This window comes from Mobula hypostoma, chromosome 1, assembly GCF_963921235.1.
Source record: "Mobula hypostoma chromosome 1, sMobHyp1.1, whole genome shotgun sequence".
Taxonomy (NCBI): Eukaryota; Metazoa; Chordata; class Chondrichthyes; order Myliobatiformes; family Myliobatidae; genus Mobula; species Mobula hypostoma.
Window position 1 is genome coordinate 51,508,429 of NC_086097.1, and position 17,405 is coordinate 51,525,833.

Sequence of the window (17,405 nt, forward strand, 5' to 3'; positions counted from 1 at the left end):
TTCAAGTTAACATGGATTTGTGGAAAGGAAGTTATGTTTGACTAATCTATTGCCATTTATTCAGGATACATCAACTAAAATAAATGACAGGGAAATCAGAAGATGTGATGTACAGTGGATTCTGGTTAATTGGGACACATTGGAACTAGTACATTTTGGCCCAATTAGCTGAAGTTCATAGAAATATTTAAAAAGGTATAAAAAAGACAAACTACTGTTTAACTGAGTAACACATTATATATTTAAATGAAATACAGAACAATAAGAACACTACCAATATTACTACAGTACTATGTGCATTAGTTCCTTATAGTTAGCTTGGTGGTTGTCCATCATATCCATCGATGACAGGCAACTTGTGTTAGAGACTTTTTTAAAGTGGAAAAGCCATTGCACTGGGACAGTTCCACTCTCTCGACCTTGGAAGTCCGAGTCCAGTAGTTCAAAGGTTGTCACAACTGTGGTCTTCCTTGGTTGCAGTGGTTGACCACAAGTTCTTCTGTGCTTTGTCACACCCTCCACTCTCCAAAAAGTGTTGCAGAACCACTTTCCTGGCCAATGGATCTCATCTACCCACTCCGACGAAGCTGACTTCTCATGCTAGGACAGGTATGTCCCTATCTCACCAGGGTGTAAGCCTCCAGCTACCATAACCTAGTTCAGCCCACCTGTTGAAGTTGTTTACTAGGGTGTGGCTGCTGTTGTATGCAAACAGCTACTTGGAGCCACAGGAGAGAGCTGCCATGTTCTTTTGATTGACTGCAAAATGAACAAAACCAGCACAGACACATAGGATAGATAATGGACTGCCTTCATACAATTTTCAATTATTGCATCCTTAAATCTTCATTTTCATTGTAACATTCTTGCCGATACCTTCGAATTCTTCATAGTTCCTAAATTGTTGAAGTAATGAATTCGTTTCATTTTCACTCCTGGCTGTGTCTGGCATCTCCAAGCCTGAGTGTGTAAAACCACAGTGAGCAAAACAACTCTAAATTGTCTTTTGGCTTATTTCTCACTGACTATTAGTAACAAATCACTGCTTTTTGAATTGAATTGACTTTATTTCTTATATCCTTCACATACATGAGTAAAGATTTTTACGTTATGTCTCTGTCTAATTTGCAATGTGCAATCATAGTAATTTATAATAAATAGAACGGTCAATGTAACATAGAATACACTCAAATCAGCGTGAGTTAATCAGTCTGATGGCCTGGTGGAAGAAGCTGTCCTGGAGCCTGTTGGTCCTGGCTTTTATGCTGTGGAACCATTTCCCGGATGGTAGTAGCTGGAATAGATTATGGTTGGGGTGACTCGGGTCCCCAATGATCCTACAGATCCTTTTTATACACCTGTCTTTGTAAATGTCCTGAATCATGGGAAGTTCACAACTACAGATGTGCTGGGCTATCTGCACCACTTTCTGCAGAGTCATGCAATTAAGGGAGGTACAGTTCCCATAGCAGGCAGTAATGCAGTCAGTCAGTATGCTCTCAGTTGTGCCCCTGTAGAAAGTTCTTAGGATTTGGGGGCCCATACCAAACTTCTTCAATGTCTGAGGTGAAAGAGGCACTGTTATGTCTTTTTCACCACACAGCTGGTGTGTACAGACCACGTGAGGTCGTCGGCGGAGGAACTTGTCCACAACCAGCTCCTTTTGCAACATTGAGGGAGAAGTTGTTTTCTAGACACCACTATGTCAGAGAAATGACTCCTTCTCTATATTATTTAAGATAAGGCTAATCAATGTAGTGTTGTCAGCAAATTTAATTAGCAGATTGGAGCTATGGGTGGCGATACAGGGAGAAAAGGAGAGGACTCAGTACGCAGCCCTGAGGGGCTCCTGTATTGAGAGTCAGAGGGTTGGAGGTGAGGGAGCCCACTCTTACAACCTGCTGGCGATCTGACAGGAAGTCCAGGATCCAGCTGCACAAGGCAGGGTCAAGGCCAAGGTCTCCGAGCTTCTTGTCGAGCCTAGGTGGAACTACTGAATTTGGATTTTCTGTAAGTTTTTGATATGAGAGGCTGGTGAACACAAGCACATGGAACTGGATGTGGTAAACAAATAGGAAGGCAAACTGTTTGAGTGTATTCTATGGCAAACTGTACAGTGGCATTTTTTGTTAGAGGAATTTTGTACAAAAACACAAGAAATCTTGTTGAGATCATAACTAGACTATTGTGTACAATTTTGTCTCATTAGCCAAAATAGGATTTACTAGCTATGGAGTGCCGTGAGAAGTCGAAGTAGCTCTTTGGAAAAAACGGGTCTATCAACTTCCTGTACGATGGCAGCATGTTCAGTTGTAGCAGCTTCTATGGGGTCAACCAAAGGTGTTATTGCCCTTTTAATAATTTTATGATCACAAGACCCTGCCTGACATCAAGAACTTAAAGTACTGTAGATCTACCCCATCAGCAAGTTGCTCATTGGCAGAGAAAGTGAAGGTGTTGGACTTGGTGCAGGTCATGCTACTTACTGCCTGCGTCAGAGGAGTTGGTGCATGAAGACAGCCTAATGGTGAGTGATCATCTTAGTTGCTTTTCTTATGATCGCAAGACCCTGTTGGATGTTGTTAATGTGGAATGCTGCAAGTCTAATTCACTGATTTATTGGCAGATGGCAGGAGAGCAGCGTGGTCTTGGTTGCAGCAAGGACGAGACCTCAAGCGGCAGTGTTGCTTGTTTACAGCTACCCAGGAGAGAGGTGTCAGAGTCGGTGCATTCCATCTGAGGATTGTTGCACAGTGTCCAAGATAGAGTCAGTGCTTACCAGCCCACCCCACCCCACCCCACCCCACCCTCAGCGTTTGCTGGACGGAACTCAAGCCTTATTGTGTTCGACTGTAGACTGCTGCAACATTCATGGACTCAGAGTCTTAGACAATTATTTTTGTGTGATTGTATTTTACAAATATCTTATATGTGCCTTGTGTTGTGTGTGACTGTTGGTACTGTACTATATTTAGCACTTTGGCTCCAGAGGTTTCATTTGGATGTATGCATGTGCTGTTGAATGATAATTACATTTGTACTTGACCAAAGGAAAAAAACGATATAACTAACAAAACACAAAATTCTTAGAGATTAAAAAAGGAAGCTTGCTTCTTCTGGTTGAGGAGTCTTGGATGAAAAGTCACAGTCTAATAACAGCAGGTCGTTCAGGGCTGACGACAGGTCAAATTTCTTAGCACTGTGGATGGCAAATCTTTGGATTTTCGTTTTATTTCTATTTTAGAGTTACAGTGAGGAATAGGCCCGTTCTGGCCCTTCAAGTCGAGCTGGCCATTAATCCCTGACAGACCTCAATCTAACCCAACTAATCACAAGACAATTTACAATGACCAATTAACCTACTAACCTGAACACCCAGAGAAAACATTCAAAACAGATTAGAACCTCTCTGGGGTTCAGAAATTTGGTAGTACAGTATACCAGGAAAACTCATTGAAAAAAAATTGGTCAAGAGCTTGCTGCACAGACACCAGTCGCTGGAAAGATTTCTTCCACATTTTCTTAAAATCTATCTCCTTTACCTTCTTCATTTTCATTGGAAAATTGCTGATATCAGATCAGATTTGTTCAGCTTCATTTGTCATTGAAACATACAATGAACTGTGTCGTTTACGCTAAATCAATTAAGCGAGGATTGTTCTGGGCAACTGCGAGAGTCGCCACCCTTCCGGCGCCAATATAGCACGTCCACAACTCGCTCAGCCTAACCGGTACGTCTGTGGTATGTTGGAGGAAACATTTCACCCCGGAGAGAATGCAAAACCCCGTTCCAGTCAGCAGCGGGAATTGAACCCCGCGATCTGACAACCGGCAGCCGTGAAGCAGATCGCTACACTACCCCGTGCCGCCCCGAGATTTTCATCGTACTGTAACTGCCTGGAGGATTCGATCCATCCTATATCTCATCACAGCAGTTTGCACGTATCTCTGTTCCCCCATGCTAGGCGCAGCGTGCTCACACTTGACAGACGCGGCCATCACCCACACTCCTCTAACTCGGAACCCCATTTAGAACAACTCTGCTGCCATCTTATTTAACAGAGACAAAAAGGGCGTACTGTGAGCAACACCTTAAGGCGCAAATCAGTACTACTGGTTGCGAGTATTGAGGCCAATCTTAAGTGCCTCTGAACGAAGAGCAGTTTCTACCCGATGGGCTCTAGCTTATAGTACTGTCGTGGTTTGTGTTTCGGTGTCTTTTTTACCTTGGGGTTCTTCTCAAAATAGTACTGCTGGGTGCGTATCCAGCGCCCCACTAGATGGTCGCGGACGATGTAGGCCAGCGCGAAGTAGTAGTCTTTCAAGTGGGCCACGTTACGGTCTTTCACCAGCGTGAAATGCAGGTGCCTATTAAATCCCATTTTTAAACCCGCCACATCCTCCATGGTGTGGATCTTGCTGATGGAGATCTGCTTTTTTCTATCGCTCTTCTCCGCCATCGTGCTGCCCCCGCTCGTCGACAATCTACAACTCGAGCTTTATCCGTTTCGGCCGTTGACTTCAAACTGCCGCCTTTACCCGCTCCCGCCCAATCGGCTCAACCCCATTGGCCCCGCTCCATCGGGTCAGCCCACCCCCTCCACATCCCCGCCCAATCAGATCGGAACCCCCGTAAGCCCCTCCCAAATGTGAGCTCCCGCGACCAAATCTAAGCAGAAATATGAACGTCTTGGCTTGTGATATGAAGAATCAACCGAGAGAAATGAGTACAGCAAAGGCTAATGTAACCGGCTTAAATTCTACCTCTAGTACTGAAGATTTTCATTTCAGAACTAGCTGCACAATATATCTAAGCTGTCTATAATAATATAGGCTGCCATTTCACAAGAGCTGAATGATTACCATCCAATCATTCGCTACTCAATTATCAGCAAAGTGACAGAAATTGCTGTCATCAGTGCTGTCAAGCAAGTTACTCATCAACAACCTTCTCACCGAAGGCCAGTTCACACTGTACTGTTACAACTTGGCTCCAAACCTTCTAATAGTTTTGTCCAAACTTGGCATAGAGAACTGAATTCCAGAGTTGGGAAGAGAGTGAATGCATCATTGAGATAGCATTTGATTGAGTATGGTGTCAAGCAGTCCTCAGTTGAAGCTGAAGCTAAAGGGCTTCAAGAATAAAATATTCCCATGTTTAGAGCCATACCTTACACAAAGAAAGATGGTTATGTTCAAGGTCAATATCTCAGTTGCAATTCAGCTACATTAATAACCTTTGTTCTATCATGAGAAGTAGGGAATGATATTTGTACTTGTGTGTGATATTCAATTATATTTACAACTGCTCAGCTATTGAAGTTGTCTATGGCTGAATACAGCAAAGCCTAGCTAACAGGAGCTGAAAACTGTCAATGGTCATTTACTCCACAGAACTATCCAGCAATGACTGTCTCTGACAAGAGAGAGTTTAACCAGCTATACTTGATATTTCAATGATACTATTCAATAAACTACCCATCATCAATATGGCCTTCCGCACAGCCATGGACAAGGATAGCAGCTGACAATATAGGAAAATATTTAAATGGAAAAGAGCTAATTGCAATGGCATTAGGCAGGAACTGGGAACAGACATTCTCAGGAAATGCACCACAGGATTAAGGGGGTTGTTTAGGGAGCACTTGCATGGGATTCTGGATAAATTGTCTCACTGAGACATAAAGGATGGAAAAGAAACCATGGTTGAAATGAGAGGAGGAATATTTAATCAAGAGGTAAAAGGAAACATGCTTAAGGTTTAGGAAGCAGAAATCTGGAAGTGCCCTTGAGAATTATAAAGTAGCCAGGAAGGAGCCCAGGGGAGATAGAAGAAGACATAAGAACACCTTGACGAGTGGATTTAGGGAAAACTCCAAGGCATTTTACAAATACATGGCGAATAAGTGGATGACTAGACAGGGTAGGACTGCTCAGGTATAAAGGGAGAAATATTTATGGTTGGAGGTAGGGGAAGTACTTAGTAAATATTTTGCTTCAATGTTCACCAGGGAGAGGGATTCTAATGAATGCCTAGAACGGTTTAAGAAAGAGGTTGTGTTAGAGCTTCTGAAAAACATTGGATAAGGTGCTGGGGCTGGGCAGGATATATCCAGGTTACAATGGGAAACTAAGGAAGAGATTGCTAGAGTGTTAACAATGATCTAATCTCCCTGCTGCATCGCCTTCTAAGTATCACTGGTTAATCTATTTTGTACCTTACTATATTTAGTATATGCACTTTAGTTTGTATATGTATGTGTAATCCATCTGTAGAGTTCATCCTTATTTTCATGTTATTATGTTAAATGTGTGTTATGTATATTTTAGTGCTTTATACACTGGTTTGGAGAATCCTTATCTCTGACGGTATACATATATATAGTTAAACAACAATAAACTTGACTTGACTTGGGAGTACAAGGTTAATGGCAGGATTCTTTGTAGTGTGGAAGAACAGAGGGAACTTGGGGTACAAATCCATCGATTCCCCCAAAGTTGCAGCACAAGTTGTGGTTAAGAAGGTGTATAGTGTGCTGGCCTTCATTAGTCAGGGATTGAATTCAAGCACTGTGAGATAGCGTTTCAGCTCTATAAAGCTCTGGTTAGACAATGAGCATGCAGAGGAGACTTAATAGGATGGTGCCTGGAGTGGAGAACATGTCTTATGAGTAATGGTGAGTAAGCCACTGCTTTTGTCTTTGGGGTGATGGAGGATGAGAGGTAACTTGATAGATTATAGTGTGGATAGCCAGCACCCCTCTCCCAGGGTAGCAATAACAGACAACATACATTTAAGAGTGGAGGAACCTTTAGGGGAGATTTCAGAGGTAGGTTTTTAAGTGCCTAGAATGCATAGAGACTGATAAAATAAGGATATTTAAAAGATAGATACCTGGAATGTGGGAAAATGGAAGCTTATGGGCTGTAGGAAGGAAGAGCTAGATTGATCATGGAGTAGGTTTATACTGGTTGGCACAACATCGTGGGCTGAGGGGTTCATACTGCTCTATATATGTTAATGTGATTAACCAGAAATGCAATTGGGCTAGGCACATAGATACCATAGCTACATGAGCTGCAACCATATAATAACATCTGACTTGTTACCTAAGGAAGCAAGTCAGGAATTTAAAGGATTACACTCCACCAGCAGGGATGAGTGCAGCTCCAACAACTTTCAAGAAGCTTCACTCTAGTCAAGACAAGGTAGACTGCATAATTGGTGACCCCTCATTATGGAGATAGTTGAACTAACTAACCACAAAGGTAAGTCATTCCTGGATGGGAAATGTCACCTTTCCTGAACAGGATATAAAAAAAAGCTTTGCAAGCTCTTGAAAGAGGATGTCCAGATGTAAACCCAGGTACTAAAGAACAGATGGTGAATGGAAAGAGTGCAGGAGGCTAAACAACCTACCAAGAGCTATGAAACACCAGCACTGTACATCTACAGTCCCAATCCCACTGACAGCTTGGGACAGGGGAACTCATCATGGCCAGGGAGACAGAATGGAACACTTCGAAGACCTCCTCCAGCATAGATCTCTTCTTGATCTGAACACGTTCCATCCCATAGCAACCAATTCATGTTATTTTCAAACTCAAAAATAACAAGCCCTCAGTATAGACTCATTGCCATGTCAGGGAAGCAAACTGTTCACCCAGAATGACTGCAATTTCTAAGAAGCTGTCATCATGACCATCTTTGGAAAAACGAGAGAAATCTAATTATGGTAGTCACAGAGGGGCCTCCCGGCTGTCCATCAAAGGGAAAGTCAGAGTACCTCCTCCCAGTAAATCACAGTATGAATTCTCTCCAAGCAGAAGCACCGTGGTTATGACCTTCACCGCCTATTCCAAGAAAAATGTAGGGGACAACACCAAACGGCTTTTTCTTATCCAAGGAAAGCCTCCGATTCCATTAATTCCAGGAGAGACTGTAGGTTATCCTTCTCGATATTAACTGTCTACAGAAACTGCCTGTGTTATTCCTGGTTCACAGTGACACATAAGCCTCAGTGAAGGCTGCTGTCAAAACATCTGTGTTGTTGCCCCAAAATGGTTCCAAGAATACAAACCTCAGTAGCCATGCTGCAATATAAGGATATTTGCACAAGCTTAGAAATGAAGCTCCAAGTATTCATCAACACTTTGACTAAATATATGAGATGAAAGATCATACATTCCTAAAAATTACAGGGCACACACAAAAATTGAGGTTAGGAAGCTGTTGTAATACACTCTGGTGCTGACTTTGGGGAGTGGGGGGATAAAGCAGTGGCTGATTGGCAGGAGGCGAAGAGTGGGAATAAAGGGAGCCTTTTCTGGCTGGTTGTCAGTGACTGGTGGTGTTCTATGGGGGTCTGTGTTGGGACCGTTTCTTTTTATGTTACATGTCAAAGATTTGGATGACAGAATTGATGGCTCTGTTACAAAGGTTGCGGATGATACAAAGATAGGTGAAGGGGCAGGTAGTTTAGGGGAAGTGGAGAGGCTACAGAAGGACTTAGACAGATCAGGAGAATGGGCAAAGAAGTGGCAGATGGAATACAGAGTCGGGAAGTGGGTGGTCATGCACTTTGGTAGAAGAAATAAAAGGATAGACTATTTTCTAAAAGGAGAGAAAATTCAAAAATCAGTGGCACAAAGGGATTTGAGAGCCCTTAAGCAGGATTCCCTAAAGGTTCATTTGCAGGCAAATGCAATGTTAGCATTCATTTCATGAGTACTAGAATATAAAAGTAAGGATGTAACGTTGAGGCTTTATAAAGCACTGGTGAGGCCTCACTTGGAGTATTCTGAGCAGTGTTGGGCTCCTTATCTTAGAAGGGATCTGCTGACATTGGAAAGGGTTCAAAGGAGGTTCACAAAATGATTCCAGGATTGAACAGCTTGTCATATGAGAAATGTTTGATGGCTTTAGACCTGTATTCAGAAGAATGAGGGGTGACCTAATTGAAACCTATCAAATGTTGAAAGGCCTTGATACAGTGAATGTGGAAAGGATGTTTCCTATGATAGGGGAGCCTAGGGCCAGAATGGAGATTGGGAGGAATTTCTTTAGCCGGAGAAATTCATTGCCACAGGCAGCCGTGGAAGCCAAGTCTTGATGTATATTTAAGGTAGAGGTCAAAAGATTATTTATTGGTCAGGGCATTAAGAGATATGGGGAGAAGGCATGAGATTGGGGCTTAGAGGGAAAACAGATCGGCCATGATGAAATGGAGCAGACTCGATGGGTCAAATGGCTTAATTCTACTATATATCTTATGTTCTTATAACAACAATCAGGAGAAAGCCAGTTCACGTTTAACAAACCTAATTGGATTTTTTTGATGAAAAGGTTGATAAAGGAAATGTCATCTATGTGGATCTTAAGAAAATATTTGACAAATTGTCTGGATAACAACATTGTAACATGAATAATACGTTGAGGGTCTAATTGGCTAATACAATGGTATAAAAAGAGAAAACAGCATGCCATGGCAGATAGTTGTTTTTCAGATAAGAGCCTGTTTAACATGGAGAACTCAATACCTTTTTAAATACATAGAGGCCAAGATACGAGCCCCCAACTTATGGACACACATATACCCTGTTTAAATATAAAAGGCTGATAGGTACCCTTCTAGAAACAGCAGAACTAGTTTCCTTTCTCTCTAGTAATTGTTCTTTCTCATCAGTCTTGTGGTTTGCTATCATTCAGGGAATATGGTTATAATATCGAGTGATTTTTGTGCATTTTCCAACATGGACAAAATGTACTTAAGGACATCCGTAAAGACAAACCTCATTTATTATATGCGGACAGCCTATAGTTTGGATAGTGGAGGATAGAGCAAAATTTCAAAGTTGGGTTGTGATACTAAATTCAGTGGAGTGACAAACAGTGAGTTTAATACTCATTGGCAGCGTATCCAAGCAGAATAGGCACACAAGTATCAGACTGAATTCAATGTTCTGGTTTCTGGTAAGATAGTGGCATGCTCAATCACACCAGCTTCTGCAAAGTCATCCAGAGGTATTACATCTTATTTAAATGTATTTTTTACAATTGCAAGACCCTGCTAATCATTAAGTACTACAAGTCTGCCACATCAGCGCACTGCTTGTTGGCGGAGAAACTGAAGGAGTTGGACTTGGTGCAATTGTGCTGCTGCTGGTGTCAGAAGCATTGGAGGAGTTGGTTCACGAAGGCAGGGTGAAGTCTAACAGCGAGTGATCATCCTATTCACTTTCCATATGATCGCAAGACCCTGTTGGACATTATTAATGTGGAATGCTACAAGTCTGATTCACTAACTTATTGGCGGACAGTGGGGGAGATGCATGGCCTCAGTTGTAGTGAGGACTGTGACCCCAAGCCACGGTGTTGCCTGTTTATAACCACCCAGGAGAGAGGCGTTGGAGTTGGTGTGTTCCACTGGAGGTGATGTTGCGCAGTGTCCAAGCTGGAGTTGGTGCTGACCCTTAATGTTTGATTGGCAGAAGACAAGCCATATTGTGTTTGACTGCTGATTGCTGCAACATTCTTGGACTCAGAATCTTGCTATATATTTTTGTGTGACTGTATTTCACTGATCTCTTACATGTGCTTGCTATCTTATATGTGCTATATGTGCGTTGTGCTGTGTATGACTGTTAGTACTATGCTTTGTATATTAGCCCTGGAGTAATGCTGTTTCATTTGGCTGTATTCATGTATGGTAAAATGACAATTAAACTTGCACTTCAATATAGAAAATGTGAGTTAATGTACTTTGATAGAAGGGACACCGAGAGGCAACAAAGAATCAGGGTCTGGTTTATTATCACTCACTTATATGACGTGAAATTTGTTGTTTTGAAATAGCAGTACAGTTCAGGACATAAGATTACCATAAAAGAAAAAAAATATTGTAAAAAAAAGAATGAAGCAATGTTCATAGGTTATTGGACTGTTGAGAAATGAGATGGTGGAGGAGAAGAAACCATTTCTAATCAGTTTTCAGTCTCTTGTACCTCCCTTAATGGCAAAAAGAGGGAATGTCCAAAATAGTGAGGGTCCTTAATGCTGGATGTCACATTTTCGGGCACAGCCTTTTGAAAATTCCTCAATGGTGAGAACAGTTGTGTGTGTGATGCAGATGGCTGAGTTTACAACCATCTGCAGCCTCTTGACCTCCCGTGCATTCGATACCAGGCTGTGGTACATTCAGTCATATTGGCAATTTATTAATAGTGAAATATTGCATATAGAAGAAGGCAGGACACATTGACAGATTAATCAGCAAATTACACTTTGGACTTCATAAGTAGAAAGTAAAAGCCAATGCCATTTAAGGTCCGCTGGAAATAAACCAAACCTTTTCGCTTTCTGGTCTGCTTTACCTCCACACTTATTCCTTTAAGGTCCGCTTGACCTTCACTCTGCTAGGTCCTAATCCAATGTGCTGGTTCAGCTCAGAATCATCCTGCTGCCTCCACACTTCTTCCTGTTCCCTGCTATCTCTGTACTCTGCCTTCTTAGCTGGTCTGGCCTCACCCTTACTGGTACATTGGCTCATCATCCTGCACTTCTCTCTTCACAGTTAGTCTCACTCTGCTATCGCTTCACGCTGCATCACTGTGCCTTTATGTCCCTCTGAACTTCGCCCTTCTGTATTCCCTTCAGATCCATTTAAGCCCCACCTTCCCCATTTTCAGGTCTATCTAAGCTCCACATTGTCACATCCGCACTCAGTGCACTAGTTCCACTCAAAATCATCCTCTTGCCTCCATGCTTCTCCCTGCCACCTCTGTCACCCTCGTGGTTTGCTCAGCTATAAAGACTGTCGGGCTTCACCCTCCCTGGTGCACTGGCACTTCACTACACAGTTCTTCCCATTTTGCAGTCAACTATAAATCACCCTATTTCAAACCAGGCAATTAACATTATGCATTTCTGGTTATCTCTGTTCCTGGCTAACCCTTCACAGTCTGCATGACTCCTCTATTGTTGTATCATATTCAGGTCCATTTAAACTTCACTTTCCCCTTTTCGGTCAGTTTAAAGTCCACCTTTTCGGTCTGCACACATTTTGCTTGATCCACTCGAAATCATCCTGCTGCCTATGTGCATCTCCCTGCCACACATCTCCTCTGTATTCTGAGCATTCAAGGCTTCACTCTAACTGGTGTGCTGACTCGTCACACTGCACCTCATCACGTTTTGTACTGACGTCCAATCACCCTGCGGCTGAGAGTAGTCACACATTCCTTGGGCCTCTTCACACTATGCATCACAGTCCGCTAGCCCATCATCCTTTCACATCTGGTTGAGCCCCAATCCGCTGGTCCCACACCCAGTTTGCCAGATCCACTCAGGATCTCAGATTCAGCCAATCTCTGTATTTCTCCCTGTCATCAACCTCTCTGCCCTCTGTGTGCACTCTGCCTTTCTAATCTGCTCATCCTCCTTGATGCATCCTGCACCTCCTTACATTTCACTGTTGACTTTTGATCACCCTTTTTGAAACTGTGGGCAATTACAAATGTGGATTCCTTGGTTAGATGCTCCTTCGCTCTGCCCATTTCTGTTTCTGGTTCACTGTTAGAACTGACAACTTTGTCATCAGCCTCTGCAGTTAAGCCCCCAAGTCTCCTGGGCACCTGGAGACTTGTTCAATGTCCAGCACCAGCAGTTTGTTCAGTAGCACTGACCTCATGATTGTAATTGTTCTCAAGTTCCATCTTTCTTTTCGATTCTTGATCTACAGCCAATTTAACAGATTTACTTGTACCACTGTAGTGAAGGCAGATGTGAAAGATCCGTTTAATTGATCTGCCATTTCCTTGTCTTCAATAGACTCATTTTCTGTCACATTAACAGTGAGCTCTTCTTTAATAGCTCCATTGAATGCAGGTTGGCATAGAACATAAAATATAGAAAACCTACAGCACAATACAGGCCCTTTGGCCCACAATGCTGTGCTGAACAAGTACTTACTTTAGAAATTACCTCAGGTTACCCATAGCCCTCTATTTTTCAAAGCTCCATGTGCCTATCCAGGAGGCTCTTAAAAGACCCTATCGTATCCACCTCCACCACCGTCGCTGGCAGCCCATTCCACACACTTACTATTCTCTGCGTAAAAAACTTACCCCTGACATCTCCTCCATACGTACCTCCAAGCACCTTAAAACTGTGCCTTCTTGTGTTAGCCATTTCAGCCCTGGGAAAAGGCCTCTGACTATCCACATGATCAATGCCTCTCATCATTTTATACACCTCTATCAGGTCACCTCTCATCCTCCGTTGCTCCAAGGAGAATGGCACTTCCAGTCTATCCTGGACAGTTGAGAACTGGATAATGGGTTACCTGACTGGCAGACCACAGTTTGTGTGGCTTCAGAGCTGTGTGTTAGACATGGCTAAGCAGCACTAGGGTCCCTCAGGGGACTGTACTGGCTCCCTTCCTGTTTACTCTGTATATATCAGACTTTGGATACAACACTGAGTCATGCCATCTGCAGAAAGTCTCTGATGACTCAGCAATAGTTAGGTTTATAAAGGGAGGACAGGAGGATGAACACATGGCCCTGGTGGAGGACTTTGTCGAATGGTGCAAGCTGAATCATCTGCAGCTCAACATCAGTAAGACAAAGGAGATAGTGACGGACTTTAGGAAGACTAAGCCTGCACTGCTGTTACTATTGATGGTGTGGATGTGGATGTGGATGTGGTGAGTACCTGGGGTGCACCTGGAAGACAGACTTGAGTGGAGCACCAACACAAAGGCTGTGTACAAGGAAGGCCAAAGACTCCTCTACTTTCTGAAGAGACGAGGTCCTTTGGAGTATGCAGGCCTCTCTTTCACATGTTCTACAGTTGTCACCAGTGCAAAACCTCTACGTAGTGGTGTGCTGGGGCAATGGCATCAACACAGGTGATGCCACCAGGCTCAATAAACTGATTAGAAAGGCTGGCTCTGTTATAGGAGTCAAACTGGACACACTGGAAGGTGTGGTAGAACACAAGACCCTCCAGAAAATCCTGGCAATTCTGGACAATGTTCCTCACCCTCTGCATGCCACCTTGGCTGAGCAGAGGAGCACTCTTAGTAATAGACTAGGACAACTGCACTGCTCCAAAGAGCTCTAATGAGGTCATTCTTACCCTGGCAATTAGGCTCTATAATGAGTGCAACTATAGCCGGGGAAGTGATGATCCCCTCCTGTTAGACTGTTATTAATCTCTGTTTACCAGAAACTCTGTTTAAGCTTGGTTTAATTCTGTTTACCACACCCTGCTACTATGCAATACTACCATCACCTCTTAGCTAGACAGTGTGAATGTGCACCCATCACTGTATAATATTACCGTAATTCTTGACCTACAATCTTATCAGTGTGAACATGTAAATCTTGTAACCTTTGACCTGTAAATCATGTACATCTTATTTTTAAGGTAAATTATTTTTCTATTCTATCTTATGTCTTTTCTAATATTTAAAGTATATATCAGTGCACTTGTAATGCTACTATGAAACTGTAATTTCCCTTGGGAACAATAAAGTATCTCTCTATGTATCTAAATATAAGCTTTTTTATCATTCTGTGTAGCTTGAAATGTTGTTGTTTTTGTGACTCTCAATTGACCAATCCTTTCCTTAATTTGCCAGATCATCTTGCTTCCGTGCTCTCATAAATGCACTTATTTTAAGTTTAATATGTTCTGACACTGACTCATATTTCTTTTTTTTTCAAATTGATATAAATCCAATCAATTTATAATCATTGCCACTTTGCAATGCCTTCATTATGAGGTCACTAGTTAATCCCACTTCTTAGAATAATAGCAAATCTGTTTTCTGGTTGGCTTCAAAACATGCTTTTCCATTAAATTATCCTGTAAATCAATGGGCTCTTCATTTAGACTACAATTGTCCATCTGATTTTTCCAGTGTATAGACAGATTAAAACACTCCATGATTATTATCCTATTGTTTCTGACAAGTTTGCATTTTTTCTCGTTTACTCTGTCCAGCCATGTGGTTACTTTTAGGTGACCTATACACCACTCACACAAATTACTTCATGACTTTATTGTTAATCTCTACCCAAATCACTTCCATATCTTGATTTTCTGAACTCGCATCTTCCTTCCGTACTGTACTATGCCCAGACGCTAAAGCTAAAATTATCTTAATGGAAAAGTCCCGTGCTCTACAAATTCAGTTTAACGTAGGCAAGGTTATTCTCCTTCAAGCAAAGGAAGGTGAGGGGAAATTTAATTGAAATGTACAAGACTCTGACAGGCTTGGATAAGGTACACAAATCTATTTCCACAAGCTGATAGTAAGAGGAGGAAAGGACATAATTCACAGTTTTATGCCCATAGAGATGTGAAAAAGAATGTTGTTTTGTTACACACAGAACAGTGAAGACTCTGAAGTCACTGCATACAAGGACGGTAGAATGGTGAAAGTGTACACAATTTTAAAAGAAGTCTGAAAATCATTTAAGGAAAATAAGCTACCTAAAAATCTTACAAGAATAGAGCAGAGGAATGGGACTAACTGAATTGTTCTATGGAGATCTAGTGCAACTCGATGGGTTAAGTACATCTTTCTATGCCGTCGTGACTCTGGAATTTTCAATCGAATTTTAAAACTATCATCACAGCTAGAAATGGTGTCAATAACTATGAATTTTCATGAGATGTTAAAACTAGCTTATTAGCATTTCTGGTGAATGCTTCATTTTGTGATAGTTTTGCTCTTGTTGTATTTAACATTGTCAAATAACATCCTCATTAGCTCCAAAATTTGCTCACAGCCCGTCTGCCGAATCTGTATGGATTACCTGTCTTCCAATGTCATGTGATTATATCATTATGGATGTAAGGCTCAGGATTAATGGACTGTGCAGCAGAGGTTACAAAGGTCACATTGGGTAAGTGCACAATACGGCAATTTAGTCATTGTTGAACTAACGGCAATAGATGATGCATGCAATGTGTAATTGTGAGTGTATCCTCGAAATGAGCTTTGCAGTTTTGCCTAAATCAATGTAACAGCAGAGATCATTCTCCTTTCACACTTACAGAGAACATGGGCAAAAAAGAAGATAACATTAAGAGATATGTCCTCAATGAGCACTGACTTGCAGATTTCAATATGAAAGGGAGATGCAGTAAAGTCACACAGACTGCTTCTTTTGGTATCCCCTGTAATGTGGCAAAAGCTTATTTCCACTCTTTGAAACTGATACTGTTGCAAGCCTTTGTAGAGTATTTAAAAAAGACTTTGAAAAAATGTAATGAATTGGTCGCATCCTTTTTAGCCATATTGTTGAATGTATCTTGAGATAAAGCCATTGAATGCATTTGGTGCTTGAAGGATGCAACCCTAGTCGACGAGCACAGATTAAAAATGTGGTGTAAAAGTTTTCAAAAATATGTTTCTTTGTGAACTGTGAAGAATTGAAGTGTAACTCTTTCATGAAAGGGTACATCGTCCAGTTGTAAACTAAGATTATCAACGTTGTTCCAAAGAGCGCTATGAGGTTATTCTCACCCTCGGCCATTAGGTTCTATAATGAGGCAATCTATAATCGGGGAAGTTATGACTCCCTCCTGTCAGACTGTTATTAACATCTGCTTACCAGAACTCTGGTTAAGCTCTGTTTTATTTTTAAGGTAACTTATTTTTATTCTTTCTTACTTCTCTCCTAATATTTGTATATCTGTGCACTTGTATTGCTACTGTGACACTGTAATTTCCTTTGAGATCAATAAATTATCTGTCTGTCCTACCTGCTGATGAATCTTTAGTCTTTGACTAACGGATAATGTTCTCTTTGTGGCTCTATTTCTCATTTACTTGTCCATGCAGTATGCACATTAGTCACATTACGAATTAGCACATGCAAGTACGTTTTACAAGATTTAATGTAAATTCTCTGGACCAGATACAGGTGCAGCACCAAAACCTTGCTGCCTCAAGATGTCATCATTTGCCATAGATTTCCCCCTTCCTGAGTGTAGGTTCAAAGGAGTGGAATCCACTAAATATTGCCCAAACTATGGGGTACACCTTAGCCATACTTGAAGGTTTCCATACAAGGAAAGATCCATCATTTTAGTCAGATAATGGAACATGCAGCAGATGATAAAAAAAATTACAACTAAGAGCAAATGAAGATTGTATTTGCTTTGATCACTTTGAAGTGAGGAAGAAGAACACTAGAAGGCAAATTATATGCATGTGCCCATATTCCTTTGGAATATGTAGGTGCCTGTACTACTATGCTTGTATCCTTTCTATAGACATATGCTGAGACTGATGTAAGGACAGGAATCCTAACACAGATACTCCAGTGGCATATCCCATTTGAATCTTAGTATCCCTTGTCCCAGGTTGCAACATGGACAAGTCACA

At 41.7% G+C, this 17,405-nt stretch overlaps 1 protein-coding gene across 1 annotated transcript in view; it reads right to left on the minus strand.

Annotated features, from left to right (window-relative positions):
• The window catches only part of pygl (phosphorylase, glycogen, liver), a 130,943-nt gene extending 126,436 nt beyond the window's left edge, over positions 1 to 4,507 (minus strand). The window contains exon 1 of the mRNA XM_063048653.1: positions 4,227 to 4,507. Within this exon, the coding sequence (XP_062904723.1) occupies positions 4,227 to 4,460 (234 nt within the window). The 5' untranslated portion in view covers positions 4,461 to 4,507. The remainder of the gene's footprint in view (positions 1 to 4,226) is intronic.
• Between the last annotated feature and the right edge of the window lie 12,898 nt (positions 4,508 to 17,405).